We start from the raw sequence: 24,782 nt of genomic DNA, 5'->3' as shown, positions 1-24,782 counted from the left end.
AATCTAAAACTGCTTCAGGGGAGTATTGCTTGTCTAGGCGAAGGGGTTCTGGCAGCCTGCCTAGGTATCTTACGTGTGTGTAGGCCAACATTTTCATTTCATTTAGTTTTCCATGTTGTTTATTGTTTTTTTTGTTTTGTTTTGTTCTTGTTTTTATTTATGCATTGGTTTCATGGTCTATTTCAGCAAAAGTGAACATTCTTTTGAAGTAGTACATCGTTTTGCCGAAATGGTGCACAATTTCAGCAAAAGGACACACTAGTCAACAAAATGTGTACTCTTTCAGAAGGTTGTGCTTTATTGACAACACAGTAATCTTTTTGGTACCCTAAGGGGCCCTTTTACTAAGCCGTATAAGCGCCTACGTGTGCCCAATGCACGTCAATTTTGAGTTACTGCCTGGCTATCGCATGGCCCTGGCGGTAATTTCATTTTTGACGAGCGTCCGCGGGCGGTAATTGGCATTTTATGCACATAGACCATTACCGCCCAGTAACCGCATAAGACCTCACCGCTAGGTCATTGGCTGGTGATAAGGTCTCAGACCCAAAATGGATGCACAGCAATTTTCATTTTGATGCACTTCCATTTTTGGCAGAAATAAAAAAAAGGCATTTTTTAAAGGTGCACTGAAAAATGATGCTGCGTGCACCCAAAAAAAGCATCTACACTACCACAGGCCATAAACTGGGGCTTTAATAAGGGGTTGGTAACTCTGTATTTACCATACAAAACTTGCTTGACTGAAACCACAGCAGCAAGCAAAACTTCATTTTGCCCTCTCTCCAATTTGATTGTGGCAGAAAACAAGAGCTGATAGCAATAAATTTATGGAATATCTTCACTTCACAGACATCAATGAATGTGAAGATCCAGTGAATCCAACATGCCATGCTTCTGCAGCATGCCAGAACACCATAGGAAGCTATAAGTGTTTATGTACAGACCCATATGACCTTGCTGAAGATGCAAAAACGTGTATAGGTAAGATTTTTTTGTTGTTGTTGCTAATATTTTAATTTTCTCTTTTCCTATCTTCATCATTTGTCTATTTGCTAAAGGGTCCTTTTACTAAAGTGTGCCAAAATGTGGCAGGCGCTGGTGTAGACGTGTGTATTGGACATTTGCAGGTTCATTTTTCAGCGCACCTGCTAAAAAAAGGCCTTTTGGGGGGGGGGGGGAGCGAAAAAGGACGTGCAGCAAAATTAAAATTGGCACGTGTCCATGTTGGGCCTCAGACCTTACTGCCACCCATTGACTTAGCAGTAAGGTCTCACACGTTAACCGAGCGGTAATCATCAGTGCGTGTACAATGCTGATTACCGGCTGGTTAGCGCTGCATGTCGGAAAAATTTCGGTGCGCCTACTGAATGCATGTACAAAATAAAATTACCACCCGGGCCACGCGGTAGCCGGGTGGTAGTTCCAAATTGGCATGCATTGGGTATACGTAATAAAAGGGCCCCAAAGTCTTTTCCACAGACAGAACAGTTTTTACCCTTGGAAATGGTCTGATTTGAAAATTGGCTCCCTTCTCTGTCACCATTGACATGAAGTAACAGTTAAACTATACCAATATTTGAGGAAGGGGGTCTTCTCTCTCCAAAGCTAATCAAAAGTATATTTAGTTAGTCCAAAAAAGGTATCATCTTGAATTCTTTATTGTAATGTGTTTTTATTTATTAACCTGTACTTCTATGCTTTCCAGTGGACTAACACAGCAACCACACTAGTTTAACCAATGCCATAGATGATCTATTCATTCAGGCAACTCTGTTCTCAGGGAATAATGAACAATCTGCAGTCAGCAACATGAAACAATTCAATCAACCAAAAAGATTATAAATGTATAATAAAAGAAATAAAATCTTGAAAAATAATGCAAAAGCGAACATGTTTAATATGCAGACAAAATTATATGCAATTTAGAAGGAAATTCTATAAAGGGGCATCTATTTTTAGGTACCAGAAAATGTTAGAGCCTATTCTATAAAAGAAGGTACTTTCCTTTAAGGAATGTTAGTGTATCAGGGTAGATTCACACATATGTGTATATCTGTGAGCTCATACACCAGTCATAGAGCTGGTGTAAATGATTGCACCTAGATTAGGGAGATATGCATGTAACTTGTAGTATCCTATAAGTTATGTATGTATATGTGAGCCCTGCCCTTGGCCCTCCCAGAATCACCCATTTGAGGGGTCTTTTTACTAAGGTGCACTGAAAAATGGCCTGCACTGGTGTAGACGCATGTATTGAACACGTGTAGGTACATTTTTCAGTGCACCTGCAAAAAAGGCCTTTTTTTATGAAAATGGACTTGAAGCAAAATAAAAATCAGCATGCATCCATTTTGAGCCTGAGAACTTACCACCACCCATTGACTTAGCGGTAAGGTCTCACATGTTAATCAGGCGGTAATCGTCAGCGCGCGTACACTGCCGATTACTGCCTGGTTAGCGCCATGCAGTAGAAAATAGAAAATATTTTCTGCCATGCGCATTGGACATGCATAGAAATTAGAATTACCACCAGGGGCATGCAGTAGCCAGGCAGTAGTTCTAATCTGACACACATTGAGGGGCATAATCGAACGGCGCCGGCCAAATTGATGGCCGGCCATCTATTTTGGCGCCGCCGCAAAGAGCTGTCCGGAACCGTATTATCGAAAAAGATGGCCGGCCATCTTTTGTTTCGATAATACGGTTGGGGCCGGCCAAATGCCATAGATCACCGGGTTTGAGATGGCCGACTTTGTTTTTCAGCAATAATGGAAACTGGAACTGACCATCTCAAACCCAGCCAAATCCGAGGCATTTGGCCATGGGAGGGGCCAGCATTCGTAGTGCACTGTTACTTCTGGATATTTAGATCTTGCTGATCAGTTATGTTATGACTTACTTGTTCTGGAGTGCTGTATTTTGTGATACTGTTTTGAGAAATGTTCAATAAAGACTTCATACAAATTTTAAAAAGTCCCTGCCGGTGCATTTTCCCTTGATGGCCATCCCTGACGTGCACTTCCCTTAATGGCCATGGTTCTCTTGATGGCCGCCTTTCTCCCTGAACAGGAAAATCAAAACTGTTTTTGCTCACAGCTTTTTTAGTAGTAACAGTGGGATTTGAACTGGCCACCTTTGCATTACACGACCAGTGATGTAACCACTTGGCTACAGCTCCACTTACTTGCCTGTCCCTCCCTTTTGATTATGCCCCTCCAGGTCTCTCTCAGCCACTCACAGACAGCTAAACCCTCCAGGTTTCTTAGAGAGCAGTAGCTGTACAGCAACAACTATATGCCTCCTGCTGCCTATTCCAGAGGCTCCCTCAGACCCACCCCACCCCCTCTGATGCAATTTCTGTTTCTTCAGGGGAAGGTCGGGTTATAGGGTGCCTCCAGAGCAGGCAGCAGGAAACATATAAACGTTGCACTACTGCTGATCTCTAAGCAACTTGGAAGGTACAGGAGAACCTGCCAGAGAGGAAAGTGCAGCATGGGGGGTGATTAATTTTATTAGCTATGATTAATTTTTTAAATCATGACTAATAATGTCTACTTTTCTTTATAGAACATTAGTATAGCAAAGCAATTACATCTCTATAGTTTAAGTATGACCACTTATATTAGCCATAATATAGATGTAAATGCTTGTACCTCACCAGCTCTCCCTCCACTAGTCCGTTCCCCTCTCTCTCCTTCCCCTCATTCCCTTTCCTCCTTTTCTGAAGTTACTATTGAGGAAACTACACTTCTCCTTTCTTCCTCAAAATGTACCACCTGTTCCTCTGATCCCATTCCCACCCACCTTCTTAATGCCATCTCTCCTACTCTTATTCCTTTTATCTGTCACATTCTCAACCTCTCACTTTCCACTGCGACTGTCCCTGCTGCCTTTAAACATGCTGTGGTCACACCTCTCCTTCACTTGACCCTACTTGTCCCTCTAATTACCGACCCATCTCCCTCCTTCCTTTTCTCTCCAAATTACTTGAGCGTGCTGTTCACCGCCGCTGCCTTGATTTTCTCTCCTCATATGCTATTCTTGACCCATTACAATCTGGTTTTCGCCCTCTCCACTCAACCGAAACTGCGCTTACTAAAGTCTCCAATGACCTATTACTGGCTAAATCCAGAGGTCAATATTCCATCCTCATTCTTCTTGATCTTTCCGCTGCTTTTGACACTGTCGATCACAGCATACTTCTCGATACCCTGTCCTCACTTGGATTCCAGGGCTCTGTCCTTTCCTGGTTCTCTTCCTACCTCTCCCTCCGCACCTTTAGTGTTCACTCTGGTGGATCCTCTTCTACTTCTATCCCTCTGCCTGTCGGCGTACCTCAGGGTTCTGTTCTTGGTCCCCTCCTCATTTCTATCTACACTTCTTCCCTTGGTTCATTAATCTCATCCCATGGCTTTTCCTACCATCTCTATGCTGATGACTCCCAAATCTACCTTTCTACCCCTGATATCTCACCTTGCATCCAAACCAAAGTTTCAGCGTGCTTGTCTGACATTGCTGCCTGGATGTCTCAACGCCACCTGAAATTAAATATGACCAAAACCGAGCTTCTCATTTTCCCCCCCAAACCCACCTCCCCACTCCCCCCGTTTTCTATTTCTGTTGATGGCTCTCTCATTCTCCCTGTCTCCTCAGCTCGAAACCTCATCTTTGACTCTTCTCTCTCCTTCTCTGCTCATATCCAGCAGACCGCCAAAACCTGTCGTTTCTTTCTTTACAACATCCGTAAAATCCGCCCCTTTCTTTCCGAGCACTCTACCAAAACCCTCATCCACACCCTTGTCACCTCTCGTTTAGACTACTGCAATCTGCTTCTTGCTGGCCTCCCACTTAGTCACCTCTCCCCTCTCCAGTCGGTTCAAAACTCTGCTGCCCGTCTCATCTTCCGCCAGGGTCGCTTTACTCATACTACCCCTCTCCTCAAGACCCTTCACTGGCTCCCTATCCGTTTTCGCATCCTGTTCAAACTTCTTCTACTAACCTATAAATGTATTCACTCTGCTGCTCCCCAGTATCTCTCCACACTTGTCCTTCCCTACACCCCTTCCCGTGCACTCCGCTCCATGGATAAATCCTTCTTATCTGTTCCCTTCTCCACTACTGCCAACTCCAGACTTCGCGCCTTCTGTCTCGCTGCACCCTACGCCTGGAATAAACTTCCTGAGCCCCTACGTCTTGCCCCATCCTTGGCCACCTTTAAATCTAGACTGAAAGCCCACCTCTTTAACATTGCTTTTGACTCGTAACCACTTGTAACCACTCGCCTCCACCTACCCTCCTCTCTTCCTTCCCGTTCACATTAATTGATTTGATTTGCTTACTTTATTTATTTTTTGTCTATTAGATTGTAAGCTCTTTGAGCAGGACTGTCTTTCTTCTATGTTTGTGCAGCGCTGCGTATGCCTTGTAGCGCTATAGAAATGCTAAATAGTAGTAGTAGTAGTAGTTGTACCTAGATTGTCAAGATACTCATGTAAATTATAGTACAGGTATTTATAATTTATGCATGTAATTGCGTGCCCTGCCAATACTCCATCCAAACTGTGCCCATTTGTACACCCATACACTTGTATTCTGGTCATTTATGTGAATTTTTGCATCTGAAAATAGGTACATTGTTATAGACTTACCCTCTTATTACTAAAGTCCAATGTACCTTTTTGGCTTAATGAAAGCAAGTTGCACTCTAAAATTCATTGGAACATAGACTGAAGTACAAATTTTAAAACAAGGAATGTTTGGTGATTAGATCACTCTACCAATAAGATAGTTGTTCTGTCAACATCACAAAAGAATGAACCTTTACATTTATTCAAAACAATAAATCTACAGATTTATTGATTAAGACTTTTTATATGCTATTTTTTCAAAAAGCTGGAAACACAGTTTAAAATAAAACATTATTCCATACAAATATGAGGAAACAATACAAACCTAGTCTGGCCTTTATTCATCTCAACCCCACCCAGCCTCCTTCCTGGACAACCATCATGTCCCATAAACCAACTAAAATAACCAGACCTTAGAGCTGTATTTCTTTTTGTGGCTGTGACCCCACAATTGTGACCATTTCGAATTGTGTGACCCTCCTGGAGGTGCAGAATAGTGATACACCTATGGAGAGCCAACCTAGGTCGTGACCCACAAAGGCAGGTTTTGAGACACCATTTGGGATCCCGATCCACACTTTTGGAAGCTCTGCTTAGAGTGGTTGAAAATGTAGAATATCAATGAAATCCCTCAAACACCCAAAACTCTGTGCAGGTTATCTCTGAACAGCCACAATAGATCTGATGTGTATGGGACAAATGAAAGCACTAATTAGTTGTAGACTTTTACTTTTGACAACATTTTTTTAATTGAAATTTGGTTTTCTGTTTGCAAATTTGTACATTAAGCTAGCTGCATCTTTAGAAGAGCATAAAGGAAAGTGTGTGTATCTGGCTGTGAGGGTGAGTTCTTGTTAGACAAATTCTTGGGTTTATGGATGTTCAAGTATATGGTGTCAACTGCAGAGAACTGTAAGGGGCAGTAATTTAACCACTCCAAGGGCACTGTGACCACAAACATACCATTGTACGTTTTACAGAGATTAACTGCTGTGAATTATACAAAGATGTTCTAGTGCTATGTGGCCCAAAGGGAAAAACCAACTATTCCCACAAATTGCAAATGGAAAACAAAGAAGTAGGAATAACCAGATTGTTCCAGGAAAAAAGGTGAAGGTACATTAACTTTAATTATAGTGTTATGTGGTACCTCAGATATTGTATTCAGAACAGGTTCTGCCCCCCCCCACCCCCCCCTTTGAAACATTTGACTGAGCCCATCTTTCATAGATCTTTTGAAAAGATGGGAAATGTCCAAACCTGTGGAAAACTGAAAACATAACTTGGAAAATGATTCATCAACCATTTAAAAATAGCTGGTTGATTTAACCTGGATTGATTTTTTTTCCTACCTAATTTCCTCCAGCTGACAGCACCCTTCCATTGCTGATACCTGTCCATGGGCCCTAATTATCAAACTTCATGTCACTGTACCTGCTATTTTGAAGTAAATATCATCTGAGCTGCTTTCCAAACAAAACATCAGCACATTTTGCAAAGGCAAGAGTATAAGGCCTCCCTATGCAATCCTTTGTCCCGTTTAAATAGAAGATGGTGGCATGCATATAAAGACACAGTTTGAGTCTGTGCAGGTAATATCAAAATGGTGCCCTCTACAGAGGCACTTGGTGGCAGGGGAAGCACAAGGAGAAATGAACGGATTCTGTTGTGACAGAAATCACAAGGTTCCTTTCCATGACAATAAGATGAAACTGCAGTTAGCAAACGGATTACAATGAACAGGAAAGTCCAGGTGTTCCCCCTCCCCCATATTTTAGCCATGATTATATTTACTGAGAGGTCCTTTTTACAAAAGCGCACTAGCATTTTTAGCATGTGCTAAGTGCTAGAGATGCCCATATATGCATGCATTATCTCCATTGGTCTGACCCAGTATGTTCTCATATTCTTGTACCAACTCTGAGAAGAACCTCTAGAAAGTACATTGCAGACCGCCTTTACGGTACTATGTAAGCCACATTGAGCCTGCAAATAGGTGGGAAAATGTGGGATACAAATAAATAAATAAACAAACTCATTAGGAAGTGTATTCCACAAAACAGGGCCCACACAGGAGAAAGCACACTTTCACATTTCACTCATTTTCCAACAAACCTTTTTTAGATCAATATAAAACCCAGGGCTTTTTTGAGGGGGTACTTGTGGGTACTGAATACCGGCACCTTTTCCATTGTCTGCTAAAATTGATCCATGGACCCCCCAAGTTTTAATGAAAGAGCTCAGGCTCTACACACCAATTCTGCCTTGTCATAGATTCTGTGACTGGTTGCAGGGGGCCTGGCTATTGTGGGATGAGTTCCTCAGTGATCACCCCACCCCTGAAGGATGGCCTAGCATTTGAGTACCGGCACCTTTTTTGCTAGAAAAAAACGCACTGATAAAACCCTAAGCAGTCTCTGCTGCCTGATCCAAGCTGCTAGTGTCTCTAGACCCATTTCTTGTAAAATCTTAAAGACCAAAAGTAAAATTGTAAAATCACCTCTTTGTTCTACAGGCAGCCAGTGGAGATCACCTAAAGCACAATGAAATATATTGATGTAATATTGTACCTGTAAGCACTCTTGCATTGTTATTTTAAATTGACTACATTTTCCACAGTTTATATTTAGGTAATCCCACATACATACAAAGAATTGCAGTAATAAAGCCAAGTAATAATCCATGCAAGAGTTACATTAGCTGTCCATTTGCATGAGAATAAAGTTTAAACTGGCCTGTCAAGTTTTGCCATACTGGGACAGATCGAAGGTCCATCAAACCCAGCATCCTGTTTCCAACAGTGGCCAAGGTTACAAGTACCTGGCAAGATCCCAAAACAGTACAATACATTTTATGCTGCTTATCCTATTTCTTGTACATAGACTGTAAAAGGTATATAATTATTTTTATAAAGTGGGAGTATGGTATTTCTTCTACTGTCAGGACTTATGTTGTTGTGATCCACTTAGAATCCATTTGGAATATACAAAATACAAGAATTGTACAACATAACATAACATGGCTACTAATGTAACCAACTCTAACTGCTCAAAATAGGAACACGGATAATGAATATTCCTTAAACAATACCATTACTCCTTATTCACTGCAGAAATCATTTTCTCCATTGTCAACAAAACATCTTGCGCCTACACTACCACAGCCCATTTTTCGGCACACCTTAGTAAAAGGGGCCCGTAAAGCCTTAAAAGTAATGTTCAGAATCTTGTGAATGATCCTGTACTTTATAGGAAGCCAAAGATGTTCTTTCATGATCATAGCGACAGACATGTGAAAGAATGTGAATGGCAGTATTTTATACTGTCTGCAATTTACGAGGAGAAACATCAGGAAGACTGGCATATATGATATTGCAATAATCCAGTTTTGTAGCAACCAATGCATAAAGTAAAGTGGCACAGCTGTCACTAGTAAGAAATGGTTGAAGGAACGCACCAAATGCAAGGAGTGGAAACAGCTCCTAGCAGTAGCAGAAATACGAGGAGAAAAAGAGCAAAGTAAACTCCGAGATATTTCATAGTATCTACTAAGCAGATGGGAACACCATCAATGGTATGAGATGTGGAGCGATGACCAGTGAGCCAGATTGCTGAAGTTTTCTGTTGATTAAGGTGGAAACGGTGGGAAATCAGCCAAGAGAAAACTGCATCAAGACATCTTTGTAAAGAGCTGAAGTGGGGATGGTAAAGAATGTCATCAGCATAAATGTAACAATTGTGATATCACTATGGAATGAATTAATAATCAAAGGGCCTCTTTTATCAAACTGTGCTAGCAGTTCCTGCATGGCAAGGCCAACAAAGCCCATGCACTCCAACAATTTCTTATGCAGTACTGTGTAATCATTATTGATCCCAACTTTTTTTTTTTTTGTTACATTTGTACCCTGCACTTTCCCACTCATGGCAGGCTCAATGTGACAGGCAATGGAGGGTTAAGTGACTTGCCCACAGTCACAAAGAGCGGCCTGTGCTGGGAATTGAACTCAGTTCCTCAGAAACCAAGTCCACAACCCTAACCACTAGGCCACTCCTCCACTCCACGTTTTAATTTCTTTTATATAAATAATTTACAATCTCATAGCAAAAAATCAAAATCCACTTAGCTTAGAAGAATCTGGAGCCCCTGCCAACATGGCCAAGTTTTGATTTCTTCTTCAGGGCAGAGGTCCAAAATGTTCCATATGATCTCTCTTATATAATTTTTTATTTATTTATTTATTTATTTTTTGTTTGTTTACCCATAATGTCCTTTTGTGTTTCAGATTCTGGAAGGCTTCCTAAAGCATCACTGGTCTCTATCATTCTAACTATTATCTTATTCACTTCCTGGACATTTGTTGGTTGGATAGTGATTTGTCGATGGTAAGTAGCATTTGTTGTCAATCTGTGCTTTATACAGCAAATAGTTAATTGTTCTAACCTAAATTCTTCCTAAGGTACATAACTATTCTCAGTCACATTCATACACTTGTTGTGAAAAAAATGATTTTTATGATTTTGTAATGTGTGTTTTTATTGTATACTATCATCAATTATAATTTGCATTCTTTTTTTGTGTATTTATAATGAAAATATGAGCTGGTGTTTGTGATAAGTGGTTCAGGTATTGTTATTGTTTATTAAAAATGTACTATACCATCCTTCAATACAACAACATCATTCAATGGACCAGCGTACTAACACGCTAAAACCCAAGGGCTTTTTATTCATCCAGCCACCACTTAACCCACAATTCCTTCTGATAAGCTTCAAGAAAAATATAACTTAAGAGCCTTGATATAAAGCAGCAGAAGTCTTTAATCTCAACAATTTAGGAAGATTATTCTAAAATGATGGGGTCAGAAAAGCAAAAAACGGCATGCTGAATCCCCCTCTAAACATGCACAAGGGAAAGGGGATAACTAACAACCTATCTGCCTCAGATCATAAAGACTGAGAAGGAATATAAGACCACAATAAAGCATTAAATGAAGGAAAAGTATAACCAGAAGTCAAAACCTCAAACACTATACATACTAATTTAAATTTCATCCAATAACCAATTGGTAACCAATTACTCTCAATAAGCAGTGGGGTAACATGATTATAAAATTTTGTTCTGACACTAGTGGGCTCAGAATCTAAGTTTTTGTACCTGGCGCAATGGAAGGTTAAGTGACTTACCCAGGGTCACAAGGAGCTGCAGTGGGAATTGAACCCTGTTCCCCAGGATCTCAGTCTACTGCACTAACCATTAGTGGAGGTAATTGAGACAAGGACTGCTTCCGAATGCCAGACAGCATGGGACAAGTACAGGAGATCTTGGAGGGAAAGGAAGGAATAGTGGAGATTAGCAGTTGATATGGATGGGCAGACTGAATAGGCCATGTGGTATTTATCTGCCAACATTTTTTGTGTTTCTTTGTGACATAATCTTCTGTTACTACTCCACAATTTCAGCCCGGAGAACAACCTAGTCACTCCTACTGCTGGCTATGTTTGGGATGGGGAAAAGGACCAGGTGAGGCTCTGGCCCAGGGCACTAGCAATTAAGTGCAACAAAATAGCCAGCCTCTGACCTCAACTGGTCTACAGGTTGAGCCTTTTCTTCCCTGCTACCCAGATCCGGTCTCTCTCCTTCTCTCTTCCACCTCACCACAGGTCTGGAACTACTCCCTCACCTTGTAAACTGTATGTTGGCTGTCAGCACTTGCAGCAGCAACATGACAGGCTGCCTTCAGCCAGCCCCTGGGTCTTCCCTCTGCCATGTCCTGCTTCCTCTGATGTAATTTCCTGTGGACAGGATGTGGCATAGGGAAGACTTAGGGCTAGCCAAAGGCAGCCTGTCATGCAAACATAATCTTTGCAGAACTGTGAGGGAGTGAGAGAGGTTAGGGAGCAGTGTCAGATCTGTGGGGAGGAGGAGGAAAGAGAGATTAAACTGGGGGAGGGGGAATTATGCTGGCCCAAGGGAAGAAGAAATGCCAAACCCGTGGGGAGGATGAGGAAGGGGGCACCGGAAGCAATTCAATGGGGGGGGGGGGCATCACCAAAGCTAGTCGGCTCAGGGTGTCCCTTGAGCTTGCCTTAGGGGGAGGCGGAGAATATTGTTATTATCTGCAGGTTTCAAGCTGCCTTTATAGCAGTCCTCCTCAAAGTGCACGTTTTTTTACATAGGACCCTGTAACAAGAGTTTTATGGGAGACCCTCCCACCCCCACCCCCACATACACACACACACACCCTCTCACCAGCTCCTGGTGCATACAAAAACCACTAATGGGATCCTTTTAAAAAAAATGGTTTAAACAATTTGACTCAGTCCCAGATAAGTTTTCATTGAAAGTTTAAGGTTAGACATATTTCTCATTTCTGCAGCCTTACTATATTTTTTTAATTGGAATAATTGAGGCAATTCTATAATTAATGCCAATTAGTGTCAATAATTGCTTGTTAATTGGCAATTATTGGTGCTCATTGGCTTGTTAACTAATTAAGGTGTGTGTGCAAATACAGAATACAACTATATAAATTATGGGGGATAAAGGGGTAAAAGATAAAAGGTCAGAGATTTGATATACTGCCTCTCTGTGGGTACAACCAAAGCAGGTACTTTCTCTGACTCTAGAGGGCTCATAATCTAAGTTTTGTACCTGGGCCAATGGAGGGTTATGTGACTCGCCCACGGTCACAAGGAGCTGTAGTGGAAATTGAACCCAGCTCCCCAGGTTCTCCTGGTGACCATATAGATTGACTTTCTCCTGTCTTCTATTTCTATTTGGAGGCTTTTTACAGGAACATTCATTGTTGTTGTGATTGTGTCAATCCATCTTATTGCAGGGCTTCCACACCCATTTTTTCTTTCAACCTTTCCTATTATGTTTGATTTTGCTAGGGACTCTGGCCATCACACAATATGGACAAAATATGATTGTTTCAATCTAGTCATGTTGGCTTCTAATGAAAACTTGAGTTTTATTTGGTCAAGGACCCATTTATAGAATTGTCCCCAATAATGTTTTAGGGGTCCTTTTACCAAATGGCAGTAAAAGGACCCCAGCAGTGGAGTCAGCACGTGGGTTTCCCTTGCGCCGAGGCCTCCTTTTACTGCCACCAGTAAAAGGACTTTTTTTGTTAAATGGAAATGGCAGTGCAATAAGTATAACACTTGCCACATGCCATCAGGTTTCAGGATATCCACAATGAATATGCATGAAATAGATTTACATGCACTGCCTCAATTGCATGGAAATCTAACTCATGAATATTCATTGTGCCTTCAAGGGCCTTGAAGATCAGACATAGGTTTATAAATTCAGGAGCCCTTTTACAAAGCTGTGGTAAGCACTAATGCATGCTTACCACAGTAAAAAAACAAATGGCGTCCTGCAGTAATTTGGGGATATGCGCATGCTGCCCATGTGCTAAAAAATAAAGGGGCCCTTTTACTAATCCATAGTAAAAAGTGGCCTGCGCTAGTGTGGGTGCGTGAAATTGGCACATGCTGGGTCATTTTTTTACCACAGCTAGAAAAAAAAACTTTTTAATGGAGCAGTAAATGGCCGTGCACTAAAATGAAAAGCAGTGCACAGTTATTTACTGCCTGAGCCACTAACACCACCTATTTACTTGGTGGCAAGGGCTCACGCGCTACTCCTGCAGTAATCAGGCAGCACGCAGCAAAGTGGCCGTGCTGCTGATTACTGCTGAGAACGCCCCCCACAGTAGAAAATAGAAAATTATTTTCTACCACTGGAAACAGCGCCTGCCACCTTAAAAAGTACTGCAGGACACCCACAGTATCCATTCGTTATCCCTACTCAGCTTAGTAAAAGGACCCCAAATTTTCTTTTTTAGCACTGGAGGGGGAGGGTCTGGGGCAGTGAATGGGTGTGCTCTGCACTAATTGGTTAGCTTATGGGCATCGCTGCACACTAACTGAATAGCGCAGGTTTAGCATGTGAGTCCCTACTGCCTATAAAATAGGTGGTGGTAGGGGTTCATACGCTAATGGCCATCCACTAATGAGACAATTAATAAGAAAAATTGGGATGCTAATAAGAAAGGTTGGAGACATTCATTTGAAAATCAGTTATTTTACCCCAGGAATGACCAGCTAAAGAGCGCATTAAGGGGTCCTTTTACTAAGCTGTGGTAAAAAGTGGCCTGTGGTAGTGTAGGCGCATGTATTGGGCATGTGCAAGGCCAGTTTTTACCTTGTCTACAAAACAGGGACGGGAAAAGGGCCTGTGGTAAAAATGAAACCAGTGTGTGCCCAAAACCAGCCTGAGCCCTTAACACCACCCATTGATCTAGCGGTAAAGTCTCACGCGCTACATGCACAGTGACTGGTTGGCACGCACCAAGTGCTAATTACCAGAATGAAGTAAATAAATAAATCAGCCATGCACTATGGGTGCGCACCAAATCTGAAATTACCACCAAGAGAGTGTGCTGGCCTGGCTGTAGTCTCATTTGGGCGCGTGCTGCACGCGTGTAGAGTCTACCACGGCTTTGTAAAAGGGCCCCTAAGGCTACTTTTTACCACTGCTTGGTAAAAGAGCACCTCAGTGAGTGCTAAATTGATTGAAAGCACATGAAGCTATGAATTAACACACTTTTAAATCAATGAACATACATTTAACGTTTTGGGACACGCTGACACCTGTTGCGAGAAGCAGGATATTGAACTGTTAACAGAACCAGTAGGGGAGGTAGAGTTGTGGGAGGGAATAGAGAGGGGGGCATACATTAAACACTGCTAAAAACAGTTAAAACTTTTTTATTAAAATGAATGTGTGAAATCAATCAAAATATGTTTAAAAACCAAGGGAAAATACACAAAAATCCAGAAATTGAATTGATATTTTCTCTGTACATATCCCTAATTTATACTTCGATTATCCAAAGCTAAGCATGTTGTTCTTTCACCCACCTCCTCCTCATTCTTCAGGACTGCCTCTGCCTGTGCTGTCAGTCAATATACATGTTACATTATATTAGAGTTAACATTTATAAACTGCACATACCAAAAATTAGTTCACTGCGGCTTACATAATAAGAGTAGGGCAAACCCAAGATCCTATAAAATATTGACACTTTAACATTAAGCCTTATTTATAATATTACAAATTTGCAAAACAGGCATGTTTTTAACAGTTTTCAGAAACTCAGAGTTAGTTTTGAAACATTCATTCAAAGGTAGGCTAGTCCACCATTTTGCTGCCTGGTGCAAAAATAAGCAAGAAAATTCTGACTTATAAGTAATACTCAGAGGCGAGTGAAATTGAAGTGACAGATAATGTCTTGAACTGCTTACACAGTTCTTCCTGTGGATGATAATTAAAGTTGCCATATACTGGGGAGTTAGGTCATATAGAATTAAAAATACCAAGCAACACAACTTAAACATTGAACAGATTTCCACCGGCAGCCAATGAAGCTTACAAATCAGTGGCATAGCACTTTCGAATCTAAAGGATCTAAATATTAATTGAGCAGCTGTATTCTGCAATCTATGACAAATTGATACACTGCAGCCAACATATATAATGTTACAGTACTCCTCCAAATGCTCCATGACTAATGTCTGTATAATTAATTGAAAAACATTTGCCTCAAAGCAAGGACTTTTATTATTACTATGTAAGAGAGTTTAATTTCTTCTTTGCATACCTGCTATTGCAGACTAGATTCTTCTGAAACACTGCACCATTACGAAATATTTTATTAGAATTAGTGGAATGGGAAAATATCATTAACAGAGGTACTGTGGAAACTTGTTTTCATATAATCCAAGAAGTATTAACCAGTAAAGGAGTACCTTGGTTTGCATTTAATTTTGTTAAAAGGTTATGCAGAAATTCAGGCTTAAGGGGGCAATTCTGTCAAAAAGGTGTTAATATTTATGTGGCAAATACACATCTAAATTACTAGAACTCTGGCATTTAAGTGTGTGTGTCTGTGCATGGACATACATATGGAAATACCAAAATTCCAGCTATGTGCTATTCTATAAATATGTGTATATCTTCCATAGCATGTTTTTTACAGGTGGGTGTACACATGGACAGGACTCACAGTTGGACACATAACTTATGCATGTATCTCTAAAAGCTAGGCCATACTCTACTGCTAGTGTAACTACTCATTCCAAAACACATACGTATGTATAAACCCTGTCGCACAAGTTTTCTATAATGAAAATTAGAAACCTACCTTCTTTTATAGAATAGGCTTCTATTATTTTTGGATTTTGCTCATGCCTTTTTCATTAGTAGCCCAAGGTGACTTATATTCTGATGCACTATCAGGCTTATTTTCAAAAGAGAAGGGCGCTCATCTTTCGACACAAATCAGGAGATGGGCGTCCTTCTCTCAGGGTCGCCCAAATTGGCATAATCAAAAGCCGATTTTGGGCATCCCCAACTGTTCCCGTCGCAGGGACGACCAAAGTTCCTGGGGGCATGCCAGAGGCGTAGCGAAGGCGGGACTGGGGCGTGCCTAACACATGGGTGTCCTCGAGCGATAATGGAAAAAAGAAGGGCGTCCCTGACGAGCACTTGAACCTTTACTTGGTCCATTTTTTCTTACGACCAAGCCTCAAAAAGGTGCCCGAACTGACCAGATGACCAGCGGAGGGAATCGGGGATGACCTCCCCTGACTCCTCCAGTGATGACTAACCCCCTCCCACCCTGAAAAAAAGAACTTTAAAAACTTTTTTGCCAGCCTCAAATATCATACTCAGGTCCATCGCAGCAGTATGCAGGTCCCTGAGGGGGGAGGTGTGTGTGTCAGTGGAGGCATAGCAAAGGCATGGACCTCCTTCTTTCATACATTTTGGACGTCCTAAACTACCCCCCCCCCCCCCCCCACAGGGACAGCCAAATTTCAAGGGAGTGGCATGGAGTCGTGGCTTAGTGGTTAGAGCACTGGTCTTGCAATCCAAAGGTGACAAGTTCAATTCCCACTGCTGCTACTTCTGATCCAAAATCCAAATAAATAAATAAAGGGGGTGTTGTAGGCATAGCAAAGGCATGGATGTCCTTCTCACAGAAACATCCACATTTTGGACATCCTCAACTGCCCGTCACAGGACTTGGACGTTTTCACCTGGACTTCTGTTTTTTAAGGTTGTAGATGGCAACTTATTTAAGGTTGTAGACTGCTATTATACACACAGCTTGTCTGTGTGTATGAAGCCATCTTTGGCATGCGCAGAGCAGCCACACATAACACTTGGCTAATCTGCACTGGCTTCCCCTCCTTAGGAAGGAAATTGTGTGCAAATGAGCTAACAGCGAGCAGCTCATTTGCATGCGATTTCCTTCATGCATGCCCGTTCCTTTCTGAATCGCTAAGGGATCAGTAAGGGAAGGGCTTTTTCTGTTCAGTTAGTGCATCAGTCCACTGCAGTGCCCCCTAGGGTGCCCGGCTGGTGTCCTGGCATGTCAGGGGAACCAGTGCATTATGAATGCTGGCTCCTCCCATGATCAAATGAGTTGGATTTGGTCATTTTTGAGATGGGCGTCCTCGGTTTCCATTATCGCCGAAAACCGGGGATGACCATCTCAACATTTATGTCGACCATCTCTAAGTTCGACCTAAATGTTGAGATTTGGGCATCCCCGACCGTATTATTGAAACAAAAGATGGACGCCCATCTTGTTTCGATAATACGGGTTTCCCCGCCCCTTCGTGGGGACGTCCTGCTAGGACGCCCTCAGGAAAACTTGGGTGCCCTGTTCGATTATGCCCCTCCACGTATTTCCCTATCCCCCAGAGGGCTGACAACCAGGGCCTGTCTTAGCAAGTGCGGGGCCCTATGCAGACCAATTTGATGGGGCCCACCCTAACTCCAGGGCCGGCCACCCCTCCCTCCGAGCTCTAAGGCCCCCAGCTCCAGGGCTTGTCGATCCTGCACAGTCAATGCCAACTGAAAGCCATGTCTTTTTCACAAACACAGATACACCCTAATCCACTATAGAATAAGTAATAATAAACTTTCTATTTAGACAAAAATTAAACTGAACCCCCAAGATGCCAGACTCTGCATACAATGCAACACCACAGAAACAGAAAATGTCCCCTAGTACTATGCAAAATATAAAGACAGCAGATGTAAATTTGAAAAAAACTAACAAATACCAATCACCACTTTACAAATTAACAAATAGAAATAAAACAAATATAGAAAATAAAATAATACCATTTTATTGGACTAATACATTTAGCTTTCAGAGGCCAAAACATCCTTCCTCAGGTCAATACAGTATAGTACTGTTACAGTATCCTATCCTCACCTGAGGAAGGGGGTTTTGTTCTCCGAAAGTTAGCCAAAATGTATTAAAATGAATCAAACAAAAAGATTACCTTGTTTACATGTTCTGTTATAAACATTTATTATTAACACAGCTACAATACTACTTTATCCTAAAGCAAAAAAATTAAAATATATATTTTATTTACAGTTTGTTGTCTCTGGTTTCTGCTTTCCTCATCTTCTTTTCGCTGTCTTCCTTCCATCCAGCATCTGTCTTCGGTCTCTCTCGGCCATCCAGTGTCTGCCCTCTCTGCTGTCCCCTCCATCCAATGTCTTCCCTCTCTCCCTGCTCCTTCCATCCACATCTGCCCTCTATCTCTGCCCCTTCCATCCACCATCTGCCCCTGTCTGCCCTCTCCCCCTTCCATTCACTGTCTGCCCTTTCTATCCCTTCCATCCACTGTCTGCCCTTTCTTTCTGCCCCTTCAATCCACCATTTGCCCTCCCTTTCCCATCCATCCAGGGTCTGCCCTCCCTCTCGCTTCCCCTTCCATCCAGGATCTGCCCTCTCTCTGCCCCTTTTTTCAGCCCCCAGTTCCAGCCCCACTATCCCACCAGTCCCCCGTTTCAGCCCCAGCCCTTTTCTCCCACGTCCCGAGCTTCAGCCCCCAGCCACTTCTCCCTGTCCCCTTTTCAGCCCCCTATTTCAGCCCCAGCCCTTTTCTCCCACCAGTCCCGAGCTTCAGCCCCCAGCCACTTCTCCCTGTCCCCTTTTCAGCCCCCCGTTTCAGCCCCAGCCCTTTTCTCCCACCAGTCACAAGCTTCAGCCCCCAGCCACTTCTCCCTGCCCCTTTTTCAGCCCCCAGTTTCAACCCCAGTCCCCAGCCCTTTTCTCTCACCAGTCCCAAGCTTCAGCCCCAGCCACTTCTCCCTATCTCCTTTTCAGCCCCCAGTACCCACAGTTTCATCCCCTGCCCCTTTTCAGCCTCCAGTCCCAGTGCTAGCCCCCTTATCCCACCTACCCTCCTTTTTGCCCCCAGTTCCAGCCCCCTTCATCCACATGCCTTGTATTAGGGCCCCCCCTTTTCAGCCGTAGAACCATTTTCCCACCTGACCCATGCATGCCCCATTTTCCCACCAGCCCCAGGCATGGCCCCCGTTTTCCCATATGGCCCCTTCTCAAACCCCAGTTCCAGTCCCCTTATCCCATCTGAGATCCCCCTCCCCATTCGAGAACCCCCTCGCCTCCCCACCCCAGTCCCTGGCTTCTGCCATCCGAAAACCCCCTCCCCCCCATCTGAGAAGAACCCCACCCCACACCCTTCTCCCATCTGAGTCTCCCTTACCCCTCCCCCATCTGAGAAGAACCCCCACCCCACACCCTTCTCCCATCTGAGTCCCCCTTACCTCCTCCCCCCATCTGAGAACCCCCACCCCACACCCTTCTTCCATCTGAGTCCCCCTAACCCCCTCCCCCATCTGAGAACCCCCACCCCATACCCTTCTCCCATCTGAGTCCCCCCGACCCACCTACCAGCTCCGTTCTCCTGCTGCCACCCACTGCCTTTAAAAAAAAAATTTGCGAAGCGCCAGAGTGGCAGGCAGCGCCTCGCGTCTGCCCTCCCTGCTAGTAAAAATCTCCTCGATGTCGTTGGGCCTTCCCACACTGAGTCCCTCCCACCCTCGCGGTAATAGGAAGTTACCTCAGAGGAGGGTGGGACTCAGTGTGGGAAGGCCCAACGACGTCGAGGATATTTTTACTAGCAGGGCAGACGCGAGGCGCTGCCTGCCACTCTGGCACTTTGCAAAATTTTATTTAAAGGCAGCGGTCGACCGTCGGGGTGGGAGCAGCGGGTGGGGCGACTTCAGGCGTGCCGCACGGGGCCCCCTTGAGCGCGGGGCCCTATGCGGTCGCCTCGGTCGCCTCGCCCTGCTGACAGCCTAGGTTCCCTTTTATAGAATTACCTTCCATATGTGTAAAAATGGACTTAAATGCACCAAAAGAAACAATTTTATATGCATATGTTGATTTGATGCACATACATTTTAAAAGGCAAAATTAAGGGTCCTGTTAACTAAGCTGCGTTATAGGCACGTTAACATTTTTAATAAACGTTAACCATGTACGCACATTAACTGTGTACGCACCTACAATATCCCTATAGGCGCCTACACAGTTAGCACGTGCGCTAATTATAGATGCATTAAAAATGCTAACGCGCTTTAGTAAACAGGGTCCTAAATAAATGATAATGATTAATAAAAAATTGTGGTGGGTTCTGCACACCCCCTTTTCAAGAAATAAAGTATTTTCAAAACTGACTATAGTTTTTAATTAAATTCACATGGAGATCTTTCTTCTGAATACTAAAATGTTGAAAATATGGGTCAATATCTATGAGCAGATTTGGGTAAAACCACAGCGTTCAGTGGGCTGAGCCATACAATGTAATTCTATTTTTTCTCTTTAATGGTGCAGTCCTTGACTCTTGTTATCTTTGTATTATCAGCAGGGCTCATTCAATTCATGACTCAGCTGACATGAAGGTGCTAAAGGATGGAACAAAGCTCTCTGCAGAAGCAGCTTCCTCCAAATGCCATGAAGTCAAGAACTCTTTGCCAAATATTTCAGATAAACATGTTGAAAAAGTATAAAAGAACTTATCACCAGGAGGTATATATATATATATATATATAACTTAGATTGTGAGCCCAATAGGGACAGCTCAAAGTACTTATAATAGAAATTGTAAACCGCATGGTCACCTCAGGGATCACTTGCGGTATATCAAGTGCTGAAATAAATAAATATATTTCTGGTAATATACTAAACAGTCTTCATTTCACTTTCAAATATATTTGAAACCAATTTAAATCTGATTTTGAAGCATTCCAGAATAAGTGAAGACAGTCGTTTTTGCTGTCCTTAACCATTTGCAAACACATCTGAGGAAGAAAATTTCAGAAGAACAACAGTGTAACAGTGTTTTATTAAGAAACTAGTAAAAGAGGCCCGTTTCAGAGCAAATGAATCGGGCGCTAGCAAGGTTTTCGTCGCCACCCCCCTCCCTCCCTGGCCAACCCCTTTGTTGTTCTGCCATTGCTCCGCCCCCAACATCATGACGTTTGACGCGAGGGTGGGGCCCGGAGCGATTTCCACCCCGCTTCCCTGCCTCCCTCCCTGCCAACCCCTTTCGTTGTTCTGCCATTGCTCCGCCCTCGAGGGCGAGGCCCGGAGCAATTTTGGTGGCTTCACCACGTGTAACAGTGTTTTATTAAGAAATATGTCACTTTCGATAAAGGCTTTCAATATGAGTGACATGCTACTTAGAATTCCTTTGTTATCTTCCTGCAACAATTAAAAAAAAAGTTGCATATTTGTAGCTTAAGGCAATCCTCATTTAGGTCCTTTTATCAAACCGTGCTAGTGGTCCCTGCGTGGCTTCATAAAAGAGGCCCTTAATAAATTTTGTGCATACATTTTCAAGAAATGTTTTTTAGGTCAAGAAGCACAGGATTCTCTTTTCTCAGAATTCTTGAGAAACAGCGTGTGTACTTTCACCTGCAAAGGGGGTGGACAGTGTTTCAGCTGGGCTTTTTCCATGGCAAACAGCTGTGTATCTAGAAGGAAAGCTTTGAAAATCATTCACCAAATGTTCCCCAAATAATCAAAAGTAAAGGCCACGCAAAAGAGGCTGGCCCCAGAATTCTGAGACACTGAGTCCTAGCAACATTTCCCATACATACATCCCACAAGTATAACTAATCAATATCAATCTACTGTTCACCTTCCAGGTCCACCCAGCCAGCCACTACCCCACAAAGAATTGGTGGGTTTACCTTTGCTGTGCACCTTGACAATGAAAGAAAGCTTACTACTACTTATCATTTCAATAGTGCTTCTAGAAATATGCAGCGCTGTACTCTTGAACACGAAGAGACAGTCCCTGCTTGAAACAGCTTACAATCTAATGGGGACAGACAAACAGGACAAATAAGGGATATGGGAATTACTAAGGTGGGAATGATAAAACAGACTTGGGTACTATGCAAGTGAATAGGGGTTAGGAGTTAAAAGCAGCCTCAAAAAGGTGGACATTTAGCCTAGATTTGAAGACGGCCAGAAATGGAGCTTGACATACTGGATTAGGAAGTTTATTCCAGGCATATGGTGCAGCAAGATAAAAGGAATGGAGTCTGGAGTTGGCAGTGGAGGAGAAGGGTACAGATAAGAGAGATATAGAACAACATGTTTAACTCTTGTTGCTCAAATGCTTTCCATTTTACATGTTTTCCATTTTACATGTACTTTTGAATACCAAAGAATATTTTTATTAGTGTCTGATGAGTGAATATTGCTTTATTTTTTTCTCCCTCATGTAGGACTACGACATTAAACAACGACATTTCCTTTCACTTTGTATTTGACCTTGGAAACATTATTTTATTACACCACAAGGTTGCTGGTCTAGTGTTTCACTTGCACCTAATTTCTCAATGTCTTATTCTCTATTGATGATACATTTTCTATAATCAACATGTCTATGTTATATCATTTAGATTTTTTATTCTTTAATTTGTATATTTATTTTTTATATATATGCAAATCTACTGAGTAAGCTTTACTTTATTTCATTTAATATGAGTACAGTATTGTCTTTTATACATTTATATATGTATATTTTATTATGTCATGACTTTCTATATTTATATTAGAATTATTTTTTCATTATCACTTTCATTTCTAGTATTATATATTAATACTAGTTTTACATATTTTATAGACTCCTGAGGCAGGCGCTTTGGCGCCGAAACACATCAGCTGTGTTGAGTTGCTTGGTGCTTCTCAATAAAGACCTATAATTGTATATACGTCTCCCTTGTTGTTTAGAAAGAGCTAGCCTACCCTACTCCTTTCACTTGGAAAACATGGGGCACCAGGGACTGAAACAGAGAGGTGGAAGCGAGAGCATGGGAATATCCTTCGACCAGAAGTTAGATCCCCGTTAATTTTAGGCGAGAGTGCCCTTTGATGGATTGCTCTCTAACTAGGAGATAAGGAACCAATGTGGCTACTCGTGGTCTACAGAGCACCTCGCAACACCACATCATCTGTGCAAGAACTGCTGAATTTAGTGACTGCGGTAACCCTGAGCTACCCTAGGTTACTGATCATGGGAGACTTTAATCCACACATCAAAACTCCAGACACCACTACTGCTGCCTTCCTTGATAAAATAGCAGCTCTAGGATTCATTCACGTGATCAAATCTCCAACCCATAAAAAGGGTCATATGCTAGACTTGGTGTTCTGCAAAGGGATTGACATCTTGGAACACAAGGCTGTTGGCATAGAGATAACACCCTTGTAACAACAGCCAAAAAACAATATTTTTCTCAACACATAAAAGAAGCTGTATATTCAACCAAGCATCTATTTAAAATAGTAAACAGCCTACTACAAACCCCACAACAGAACCAGCCTTCCCAGTCACAACTAACCAGCAATGATTTTGCCACTTAATTTGCCAACAAAATTAAAGGTCTCCATCAGGATATACTGACAGTCCCATCAAAGCTCCTACTAGCTAATGAAGAGAACACTCCCTCTTCCCCACTATGCACAGCCATCTGGGACTCATTCAACCAGGTCACACAGGAAGCTCTTGAAAATATCCTGAAAAGTCTATGGCCTACACCCTTCCCTCTTGATCCATGCCCTGCAAAGATTGTACAACGAGTGAGCACAGGCCTCACTGAAGGGGCCACTAAAATTGTTAACTCCTATCTTATAGAAGGGCAGCTGCAACAACACTAAAAAGAGCTGTGGTGTGCCCCCTACTGAAAAAGAGCTCACAACCAGGACACGCTCGAAAACTACCGACCAGTCTCCAATATTCCTTTCCTTGCAAAACCTATAGAAAGGACAGTCTGCAGTCAACTCAACTACTGGCTAATTGAAAGTAATTGACTAGACCCATGTCAATATGGCTTCAGACCTGGGTATGGAACACAGACAGTTCTTGTGTCCCTTCTTGATGATCTGCACAGAAACCATGACAGGGGATCTGCCTTGATACTAGTGTTGCTCAATTTCTCGGCAACCTTTGACACCATGGATCATAATATTATGCTGGTAGAAATATGTACCAGTGGCACAGTATTCACTTGGTTCAAATCCTATCTGTCAGATGGACAACATTCAGTTCTGTTCAGCAACAGCACATCATTACCTTGGGCACTGGACTGTGGGGTGCCAGAGGGATCTATACTGTCTCTCATTTTATTCAATATCTACCTCAAGCCTCTGGCTGAGCTGATTCGGTCAATGGACACAAAATTCTACATCTATGCTGATGATGTGCAACTACTCATACCCATTGAACCAGATCTACCCGCAGCTCTGAGTAAACTGACTGCCTGCCTAACCGCAACTCAAAAATGGGCAAACAACAATAAACTTTGCCTGACCCCAAATAAAACAGATTCTTTAGGTACCAAACACAAGTGGACAAATACCCTACTTCAAAATACCTTTTGGAAAATATGAACTCCCCCTAAAATCACAAGTCAGGGATCTTGGGATACTTCTAGACTCATCACTCACTCTGATCCCACAAATTTAAACAACCTTCAAAATTTGTCTCTATCACCTACGGCAGCTATAAAACCTCTCTCCATATATTGAAAAGACGAGTCTGACCACAGTGATCTATGCCATGATAACATTATGACTAGACTTTAATGTCCTGTACACTGGCCAAAACCATTTGTATCAGCTCCAACTAATTCAGAATGCTGCAGCATGACTGATAGAAGGCTGCTCATGGCGTGAATACATCATGCCCTTCCTGCAAAAGCTACAATGGCTACCAGTACCTTACAGGG

The 24,782-nt window shown here is 42.5% G+C and overlaps 1 protein-coding gene across 1 annotated transcript in view; it reads left to right on the top strand.

Moving 5' to 3' along the window:
- The window catches only part of TPO (thyroid peroxidase), a 127,618-nt gene extending 107,069 nt beyond the window's left edge, over positions 1-20,549 (top strand). The window contains exons 12-14 of the mRNA XM_030195157.1: positions 853-984; positions 9,916-10,015; positions 20,405-20,549. Coding sequence (XP_030051017.1) covers positions 853-984; positions 9,916-10,015; positions 20,405-20,549 — 377 coding nt within the window. The remainder of the gene's footprint in view (positions 1-852; positions 985-9,915; positions 10,016-20,404) is intronic.
- The last annotated feature ends 4,233 nt before the right edge of the window (positions 20,550-24,782 follow it).

The sequence above is a fragment of the Microcaecilia unicolor genome, chromosome 3 (assembly GCF_901765095.1).
Source record: "Microcaecilia unicolor chromosome 3, aMicUni1.1, whole genome shotgun sequence".
Lineage (NCBI taxonomy): Eukaryota > Metazoa > Chordata > Amphibia > Gymnophiona > Siphonopidae > Microcaecilia > Microcaecilia unicolor.
The sequence above is the reverse complement of the archived record's forward strand: the minus strand, read 5'-3'. Positions and strand labels throughout refer to the sequence as shown.